Source organism: Xenia sp. Carnegie-2017, unplaced genomic scaffold, assembly GCF_021976095.1.
Source record: "Xenia sp. Carnegie-2017 unplaced genomic scaffold, XeniaSp_v1 HiC_scaffold_58, whole genome shotgun sequence".
Classification (NCBI taxonomy): domain Eukaryota; kingdom Metazoa; phylum Cnidaria; class Anthozoa; order Malacalcyonacea; family Xeniidae; genus Xenia; species Xenia sp. Carnegie-2017.
Genome location: NW_025813524.1, coordinates 139240 through 149559, shown reverse-complemented (window position 1 = coordinate 149559; position 10320 = coordinate 139240). Strand labels below are relative to the sequence as shown.

The following is a 10320-nucleotide window of genomic DNA, read 5'->3' as shown; positions in this document are numbered from 1 at the left end:
TCACAGGCTTAAGGGAGAACGCATCGTATCACCGTCCGTCTGGTCATAAAATTTTCCATTAAATAAAAAATGCGTCTGTGCTGTCGCTATCAAAAACAGTTGCGTGATGTCCGTCCTGTTTATAGTGATACTGGGGTTGTGATATTGCTTCATTTGCTAGGTTGATGTTTTTAGTCGGTGGTATGTTTGTGAATAGGCTTTTAGCGTCGTAGGAGATAAAGAATTTGTGACAAGAGGTGGATGGGTTGAAAGATGAGAAGTCGTCGGGGAAAGTGAAAGAATCTTTAGTGGAGTGGTCATCTGGTACGAGTGGTGTTAGTAGAGAAGTAAAATACTTAGCTAAATTTTAATTGTATGAGTTGATTGATGAAACTATCGGTCGGTGATCTGGTGCTCGTTTCTTGTATAGTTTCGGTAAGCCATAGAAGCGTGAGAGTTGAGAACCTCTGGGAAGATTTCATTATAAACTTTGTTGTTAATCGAGCCTTTCTTTAACAGTCATTGCAGTTTTGCTTCACGTGATAGTGTGACGTGGACTTTGCTGTAATGTTAATAATTTTAAGACAGGAGTTACGATACATTTGACGATCCAGGATCACAACGCCATTGCCTTTGTCTGGTTTGAAAATGATAATGTTTGGAGTGTTGCGAATGTTTTTAAGGATGCGATATTTTTTGAAGTCAGCTGGTGTCGGGTGATAAGATGAGATATACGAGTGAGCGATGTGTGCCCTGCCAGCTCTGTTTTGAGATGTGTGTCGTTTTCTTGATTGCGAATGTTGTGTTTTATGGTTTGGTGGATTTTTTCGAATGTTGCCAGAACTTCCGTTGAGTTGAGTCGAAGTGGTTTTATGCTGAACCCAAGTCCAAGTTCATTTTCTTATTATTGTTATAATTTATGTATCATATAAACTTTGTATTATTCACATAGGTATTATTCACTTATACTGAAGATGGCATCATGAGACGTCGAAACATGTCTATTGTAAAAACACTCGTCGTCCATATTAAATGCACATTAGCAATAGCGCTTCTACGAAATTATGAAAACAGGCTTTTTAAGAACTTACTTGTCCTGCTACCGAATTTTGGAAAATTTTTTACAGATTTAAATTATTGACATGAATACTGATCTAAACTACAATTTCTTAAGCGAGGGAAAATTTATGAATGAATTGTGATTGTCTTGGCAAAGACAATCTGTCAATTATGAGAGTAAAATTTCTGCAATTGCTAATAGAAAGCAAATCATCCTTGTGTAGGAATATCGATTATTGGGGAGTGGGCCATATCGATAAATACATAATATTGGTGTTCAATTCATTTGAAATGCATTATTTAAATAAACGAATCAGAACATACGACCTTCGATGATACGACCTTTAAAATCATACAAACGTTTTGCACATAAATCAAATAACATATTTACCATTTACTGTGCTATTTAAATAAATCGATTGAATAAAAAACTTAAACAGATTTCTGGGCCGCCTATGGTGAACCATGCATGCAATAGCCAATCTTATTTACATATCAATGTTTTGAAGTTGTAAGTCAAATACGCTGAATATTGGCAACTTTGGTGGCAATATTTTGAACAGCTAAAGATTTATGATGCGAATAACATTGATGTTTGTGCTCAGTAAGTAAAACTACTTATATTTATGTCGATTAAACTTAAATAAGGCTTTTATTCTAAAAAATGTGTGCCTATAAAATACACCATGTTTTATCTCCACAAAACACAGCGCAAATTATATGGACACAATCTGGCTCGATCTTGCCTCGATTTGTGAAAGGCTTTATAAATATCGAGAATGATATGTGATTACTTACCTTAAAGAAACAAATTAGAAAAATATATGGGAACTTTCTTTCTTGATTTGCATTTAAGCTTGGGATATTCACTTCTGCGGTGCTCAGAATAAAGCTAGGTTTCCATATGATTGTGAACGTGTTGCAACAATGTCGTGAATGTAATGACAGTGTCGTAAATGTCTTGAAAATAGAATATAACTCTATCTTTGCGACTCTGCAACGACATTTCCGAATCATAGGTCACAACCCTGTGGAAACCATACTTCAGATTGACAGCTAAAATTTTCATTTGTTGAGATCAGCATCATGGCCGAATTGCAAATAATAATTATCTTGGAGGAAAATTAATTTTATTGTTTAGAAGCATCACACTGAAATATATGAACATTTATCATGACATATAGTTACAGTATATCAATTTTCAAAATGAATAGATAAGAAGTTTATATCTAGTTCATGGAGGTTACACCTCTGATTTATTAAATGATTTTACCAGCTGATAGGTAGCAATTGACATGTAAGCAGTTCGTGATGCTTTATTGCATTTTAATTAAATAAAGTAATGCTTTCTTTTGACATTGTGCCAGTATTAAACAATGGCGACAATAAAAACAATCAAAACTTTACTGTTCATTTTACTTTGGGTAATTCAAATTTACTTAAAATAGTTTATTTCGATCAAATTTTTTCTTTTTAAAGTCAAACAAAACAAAGCAAAATAAAAACTCTTGTTAAGTTCAGGGGTCCATTTACGTATGATTTTGAATACTGTACACCAATTTTAGGATGTCACACATGCCATGTAATACCATATGTTAATTAAAATTGATTAAGTCAAGCAACGCATATTATGTAGGTCCATACAGTCCTGCTGACATTAGTGGCTTATTGAAATGCACTTTAGTTGTAAGCTTTTATCAATAAAAATGGTGACAACATACTCAATTGGGTGCATACTGATATCCAATACACCCTTTACATACAAACATATGAAACAGTAAGCCGATATAGATGGCCAACAACATGAATATCTTTTTAAAAAAGAAAATGTGTGTTTTGTAAGAATTAAATATGGTTCTTACACCAATCTATGAAAATATAACACTTTACCACTACCACACAATCACTGCACTCCAAGTACCCTGCATGTTGTGATAACTTATGTAGTATTTATTAAAATAGAGTACTATATTGAGCTATGTTTGATTTTTGATTTGAGTTTATTGTAGAAATATTTAGTGCAATGTACAAAAGTCTGAAAACTTATTCTCGTTGATGTTTATATTTGTAAATTATTTCTTAAGATGTTTTTCTATCTTCTAAATGACAACTGAGATTGGTACACAGCTTAGGTTAAAATAAAAGTTACATATTTTATTAATAAATCAGTAAATGGAGTATTTCTCCGGCCACCCCACCTTTTTAAATCTGCTGTGCAGCATGCAAAGTATTTATATAAGGTTTAATACCACATAAATAAAGGATTAAATTCTGAATATATGTAACAAAACCCTACTTCCCTTCCAATACCGTGACCCAACACTAGGATTAATAGAGCATATTGCATTGAAGAGTTTTAAACAATAATCCTAATGCTACAACAGATTAATGCAAAAACTTATTATTTATTTGTAGAAAAGCATGCACTAATCCTTAATGGTATGTAGTAAAGCCATTTATGCAAATACAGGCTATTGTGGCTAAATTTGATATATTTACAAACATCCCTATAATTAACTTCTCCTTTTACATGTTAAAGCCAAACTTAAGATCAAAGTAGGTTAATAAGAGTTTGATTATTTCAACTTTCGTCAAAAAAAGTTGAAGGCACTGGTTTGCTAGAACATTAATTAAACATATGGACAAAAAAATAAAATCAGGGGAGCTCAGCAAGCAAAATCACTGCCAGCGAAGTGAAATATCAAACTTTAGAACAAAAGTATGTTTGCCAAAACTATTTACACAAAGAAGAAAAGCACTTTAGCCAATCAAATGATGTTTTGATAGATTGGCAATAATCAAGCCATTCCCTATTACAGACTTATTGCTAAACTGCTTGATGTAGAATGGCAACCTCATGACGTGAACATTTTTATTTTTTTATCATAAAGTAACAATGATCTAGCCTGCAATTATCTCACCAATTATATGAACTATGTATAAACATATATTTATAACTGTAGAACACTAATGAATACGTATAAATATTAAACAGTAAATTACTATGTCTAATGTGCCTATATTTATAACTGCAGAACACCAATGAATGACACTATGACAGTATAAATATTAAACAGTAAATTACTATAATGCCTAATGTGCCTACAGTCACAGAATACACATCTTAACAGAAGGTCCACTTGGGTCGGAAACACTGATGTAAGTTTCTCCCAGTTTTCTGAAGCAAACTCTAAGCAGACACGCCTTTGGGCAAAATACTGTCGCTAGATCGCGTTACTTCCACGATTGAAGCTTTTAACTTGCGACAGAGAATCTCATTAATGCCTACATATGAATGAGGGACGTTTAATGGCAGGGGCGGATATAGAGTATGTCAAATCCGTCGTGCGACTGATGTTTGAAATTAAAAAATTACCTATTCATATTAATTAAAAATTCATTAATTATTCTTACTTTATTATCGCATTTACTTCGTGATAAAAATCCAGCTTTATTTATTATTGAAAACTAATGACTAATCCAATGAATATCTCCTTGGTAACCAGACCTGTTGAATTTTAATTGACCTGGAATAACCGACTGATAAGCGGGGCTTGACTGGTTCGACTTATAAAAGGAGTCTATGAACGCCAGAAACGCTATTTTATTGGTCAATGGCCAGATCAGTGGACAGTCTGGAATAATCTCGACCGATAATAGTGGCCGGACCTATAAGAGAGTCCAATTGCTATCTTACAATTGGTTCATTTGAATTTTTGTTTTATTGTGATTGGTTTGACCGATTTCGACTGATAGCCCTGAATGCGAAATAGATCATCACGTTGTGATTCACTTTAGCGTGGTTTGTAAATCTGTTTCATTGCATTTATTTGGAAAATCGTTTACAAACTACAATGTTAAATATTGATATGTATGCTGCTGTTCAGACTGTAATTTCGCAAGAGAACGATAAATCTCTGAATGAATTGAAATTGCATTTGAATGAGGAATATTGTGGGGCGACTAAAATGTCGAGAGAGGAATTCTTATCATTGCTTTTGAAATACGAAACATCATTGAGCAGAGTTCTCAGCAGAAATTTGCATCCCCAAAATCGTACGTAAGCACCGAGGGAGAAAGTGAAATGATGCATGGCCTTAAGGCATCCAAACCATTAATATAAATTTAAGTGTGACTAATGAGATGTGGTTTATGTGATTATGTCTATTGACTGCTTTTCGTATTAATTACAAGGTCAAATAGTTGAATGTTATACCAATCGAATGATACATTGCAAAGATCCAATAACTAATATAATTTATCTGGTTCAACATTTGAGAAATACCTTTCACTTCCTTTCTGTAGCAGATTGAAGTTCGTTCAGCAGAAAGTCGCCGCTATAATTAAGCAGAGAAGAAGGTGAAAGGTTTATCATAGATTATCAACTGAAATTTTCGTGCTCATTTTTGTTTGAAATTATATAATAAAAGCTGAATTATTAAATATTGATATCCGGAAAGTTAATGCTGTATCATATCATTGCCTTCGTGAAAGCATCCCGCCTTTCCACTGAAAAAGAATGTGACATTATCGCATCCCAGCAGCGGATGCTTTCCAGTGGGAAAGCGGATGCTTTCACTGAAGGGCAATGATGTATTGTCTAACATTAACACCGGATTATGTTACTGATGTTTACTGACGGAATTCGAGATTGTCCATATGAACTGTTCAACATGCTTCCAAACAAAAAAATGAGCATGAATATTCATTACTTAATCTATGATAAACCTTTCACCTTTTAACTCTGATGGGTCACAAGCCTCGGGAATTGTAGCGTATAAGACTCTCTGCTTGAGCAGACTTGTCTGCTTTACAAGGAAGATGCAGGTTAATTTCTCAAATGCCATTAGACATCAATTTATGTGTGTAGATGTTGGTTATGTCTATCATTCTGTTGTATAAATTTTAATGAAGCAGATTTCATTTTGTGCAGTGTATACTAAAGATCTACGGCTTGGGCTTTTAATTTTATTATAAATATTGGCATAAATTCAGCGAATAGTGAATTTATATTTGAACTTTGAATTATCTTCTACATGTAACTACGTTGCTATGTTAGATATTTCCTGGCCAGTTAGTTAAATTTTGTTGGAGGACTTATAGGAACACGACTTTTTTATTCAATTTAGATCAGAAGTATCTGGCAACTGTCTCTACAGTTCAGTGTCATTGCTTTTGGCAGGTGATAACAGTTTATTGCATATTTTGAGGCAGTTAACATCACTTGAGCTGTTTTGAATGCTACTTTTACTGCCAACATCCTTTATTTTCCTCAATTGTTGAACAGCATAAAGAATTCAACAACACCTCAAAGAATATTTTACCTTTGACAGTATCTCAAGACTGTCTAGATTCTGGTTTTGTAGGTGTTGATCTTGTCAAAAAGGAGGCCTTTTTGAATTGTCATGACCAAAAGTGGTCATCGTTTCTATGCATTTTAGCTCTTTCTTCTGTGTTGGAGACAAAAATTTTTACTTACTACCCAGATTGTGGAGAGAGAAGGCCTAAATCAATATTCAACTCTCTTGTTTGTCCAAGAAGAATAGTTAAAGAATCAGCCGATGCAATTCATCTTTTGTTTTGTTATAAAGGGATAGTTAAACCAGATCAATGTTTCCAACCTAATCATTTTGTTCCTCTAGTTTTTTTTCCTAGCAAAACTAAAAGGACAATTTCTGGTCCAACATGCCCAGTGCCTTCAAAAAAAGCAAAAGCTGAAAAAAAGTCTGGGAATATCAGTAAGTTTTTCAAAATGGAAAACCAGAAATCATTACAAGTGAGGTTTCTTGTACTAGGGTTACTGAACAAACCATTGAAGATTTACAGGTAAAGCCTAACTTTATTCACAATTTTGATGTAGCTACCTACTACAAAGGAGCTAAATGTTTGAAAATGTCTGATATTTGTTTGCTTATTAAAAATGTTTTTAAACCTGATGAAAAGTACACTTTTCCTCCTTTGAGTGAGAACAATAAAGGGTCTTTTAAATATGAATGGCTCAAAGATTTTACCTGGCTGAGTTATTCACCAAACGGAAGATGGTGCTTACTGCTTATCGTGTGTTCTTTTTGGACATCAATTCCCAAGTAAATGTTCGAGAATAAACAATCTATTTCGTTCACCTTTTCGTCATTGGAATGATGCTGTAGGTACATTTAGGCGACATGCTGGAAATTGTAAGGGGGAAAAGATGGGACTACATGCATCTACTTCTCCAACTTTGAATAATATATGCTCTCAAATGTCAGGTGTAGCTCAACCCATTGAAAATATCTTAGATACTAACATAAAACTTGAAATTGAGCAAAATAGGAAAATTCTTAAACAAATTGTTGATACAGTTCTTTTTTGTGGAAGGCTTGGCATTGGATTACAAGGTCATCGTGACGATGCTCAATTTCACCCAGAGGTCGGTTGCTATTCAGTCAATGGCAATGTTGGTAATTTTGTTGAATCTTTAAATTTTAGAGTTAGAGCTGGTGATCAAACTTTGGAAAATCATTTGCTCAAATGTGGCAAGAATAAAAGTTATATTTCCAAGACCAGCCAAAACAAAATCATCAACTGTATTGGTCAGGTAATATCAGAAGATATTATAAACGAGATAAAAAAAAATAGATATTATTCTATCATTGCAGATGAAGCTGCTGATTCTTCTCACAAAGAGCAATTGTCCCTTGTTCTACGGTTTGTTGACTCTTCAATGAATGTTAAAGAAGAGTTCATGTGTTTCCTGCATTGAAAATGGGGTTGAGTGGTCAACAACTTTAAAGCTTATTTTAGAAACTCTAGAGAAATTTGCCTTACCCATTATGGATTGCGAGGACAAGGTTATGATGGTGCAGGGGCTGTTTCTGGGCATATAAATGGTTTAGCAGCCCACATTTTAGAACTAATCCTAAAGCTCTTTACACTCACTGTTACAGTCATCGACTAAATTTGTCTGTCTGTGACACTCTTTCTAACGTTGAAATTAATAACATGTTATCTGTTGTTTCTCAAGCTGCCAATTTTATCAACATATCACAGACACGCAACATACCCTTTGCTGAGCACGTTAAAAGTCAGATGTTCAGACCAAGAAGGCAAAACTGGTAAGTCTTTGTAAAACCAGATGGGTTGAGCGAGTTGACAGTCTTGACACGTTTCAACACATGTTTATCCCTTTAATCGACACTCTTCAGGACATGATAAACAATGTAAGTGGTGAGGTGAAGCCTTCCGTTTCTGCTGATGCTTCCTAGTTACTTTCATTAGTTACTCAATTTCATTTTATTGTTGCGCTAGTTATTACAAGAAATATTCTTGATGCTACTCTTCCAGTCACGCAATTGTTGCAGGGAAAAACTATTGATGTTATGGATGGTTTTCATTTGATAACCACTTTGAAGAATGATGTAGCCAACATGAGGAAAAGCATTAATTTTTATCATAACACTTGGTATGAAGAGGCTTTAAAACTTGCTGAAGAGGTCAACGTTCAAGAAACAAAAAAGCGAATTGCTGGAAGACAAACTATGCGATCTAATCCCCCCAGTCAATCATTCAAAGAACATTATAAACTAACCATCACTATTCCTTTATTAGACCATCTTCAAACATCTTTGAGAACTAGGTTTAACTTGGATAGTGTTAATGTGTACCGAGGATTATCTATCGTTCCTGTCAAAATGATGACTCTGTCGGACAAAGGAATTGATTGGAAAGAACAGTTTAAAAGTGTTGCAAAATTCTATCATGATGACTTGCCCAACCCCCTTGGTTTAGATGCTGAATTAAGGCAATGGCGTTTATACTGGGAAACGCACAATGGGCCTTTGCCAGAAAACATCGTCAAAACACTGAAGCATGTAACATTTCCAGGATTTGAAAATATTAAAGTTATTCTTCGCATTTTAGGTACACTACCAATCACCTCATGTGAATGTGAGAGATCAATTTCAGCACTGAGGAATCTAAAAACCTACCAAAGGAGCACTATGGTAGAGGAACGTTTAAATGGCCTGGCTTTAATGCGAATTCACCCAGAAATTATTCCTGACATAGAAAGACTGATCAATATGTTTGCTGAAGGTAATACACGTTTGAAATTTGCTTAATGTGTTATGGCTACGTTATTGCAGAAATATTACTGACTTTGCAACTGGCTGCTTAATGTGCCGTTGCTGCAGAAATGTCTTACAACACAACTGGCTGCTTAATGCGCCGTTGCTGCAGAAATGTAAGACAGTACAACTGGCTGCTTAATGCGCCGTTGCTGCAGAAATGTCTTCCAGCACAACTGGCTGCTAAATGCGCCGTTGCTGCAAAAATGTAAGACAGTGCAACTGGCTGCTTAATGCGCCGGTGCTGCCGAAATGTAAGACAGTGTAACTAGCTGCTTAATGCGCCGTTGCTGCAGAAATGTAAAACAGTGCAACTGGCTGCTTAATGCGCCGTTGCTGCAGAAATATAAGACAGTACAACTGGCTGCTTAATGCGCCGTTGCTGCAGAAATGTAAGACAGTACAACTGGCTGCTTAATGCGCCGTTGCTGCAGAAATGTAAGACAGTACAACTGGCTGCTTAATGCGCCGTTGCTGCAGAATGTAAGACAGTGCAACTGGCTGCTTAATGCGCCGGTGCTGCCGAAATGTAAGACAGTGTAACTAGCTGCTTAATGCGCCGTTGCTGCAGAAATGTAAAACAGTGCAACTGGCTGCTTAATGCGCCGTTGCTGCAGAAATATAAGACAGTACAACTGGCTGCTTAATGCGCCGTTGCTGCAGAAATGTAAGACAGTGCAACTGGCTGCTTAATGCGCCGTTGCTGCAGAAATGTCTTACAGCACAACTGGTTGCTGTAATGCGCCGTTGCTGCTAAATCAAAGACTGTCAATGTCCTGAATCACATTGTTGCTTTGCACTATGTGTTTGCGAGGCATGCTGAAGAGCCCTGACATTGGGCGAAATGGTCTTAGCGTGTTTTTCCTCAATATTTTGTAAGAAAAAAATGAAAAACTGCGATTTCATTCACTTTTAAAATTTGTTGTAAAGCTATTACAAAACGCTGGAAATCACATTTCTGGGACCCTAGGCTTCAACATTTTCCAGGGGGGATGCCCTCGGACCCCTTACGGGCAAACACCTCCGGCGTTCGCCGGTTTAGGACTGACGTGTGGAAAATCCTAGATCCGCCCCTGGGTGGCTTGACAGGTTGGACGGATAAAAGAGTCTATGAACGCCAAAAACGCTTATTTCATTGTCAATGGCAGATCAGTGGACAATCTGGAATGGTCTCGAC

General features: G+C 35.7%; 1 protein-coding gene across 1 annotated transcript; it reads left to right on the top strand.

Moving 5' to 3' along the window:
• The first annotated feature begins 7251 nt into the window (after positions 1 to 7251).
• Positions 7252 to 9193, top strand: LOC124456622. The gene is made up of 4 exons (XM_047007019.1): positions 7252 to 7615; positions 8042 to 8132; positions 8938 to 9111; positions 9162 to 9193. The coding sequence occupies exons 1-4, from the start codon at positions 7280 to 7282 to the stop codon at positions 9191 to 9193; spliced, it is 633 nt and encodes a 210-aa protein (XP_046862975.1). The 5' UTR covers positions 7252 to 7279.
• The last annotated feature ends 1127 nt before the right edge of the window (positions 9194 to 10320 follow it).

Coding starts and splice junctions, on each gene's coding strand:
- LOC124456622 (XM_047007019.1), top strand. CDS start 7,280: ATGTCAGGTGTAGCTCAACCCATTGAAAATATCTTAGATACTAACATA. Junction 8,133..8,937: donor AGACCAAGAAGGCAAAACTG/GTAAGTCTTTGT, acceptor TTCGCATTTTAG/GTACACTACCAATCACCTCA. Junction 9,112..9,161: donor GATCAATATGTTTGCTGAAG/GTAATACACGTT, acceptor ACGTTATTGCAG/AAATATTACTGACTTTGCAA.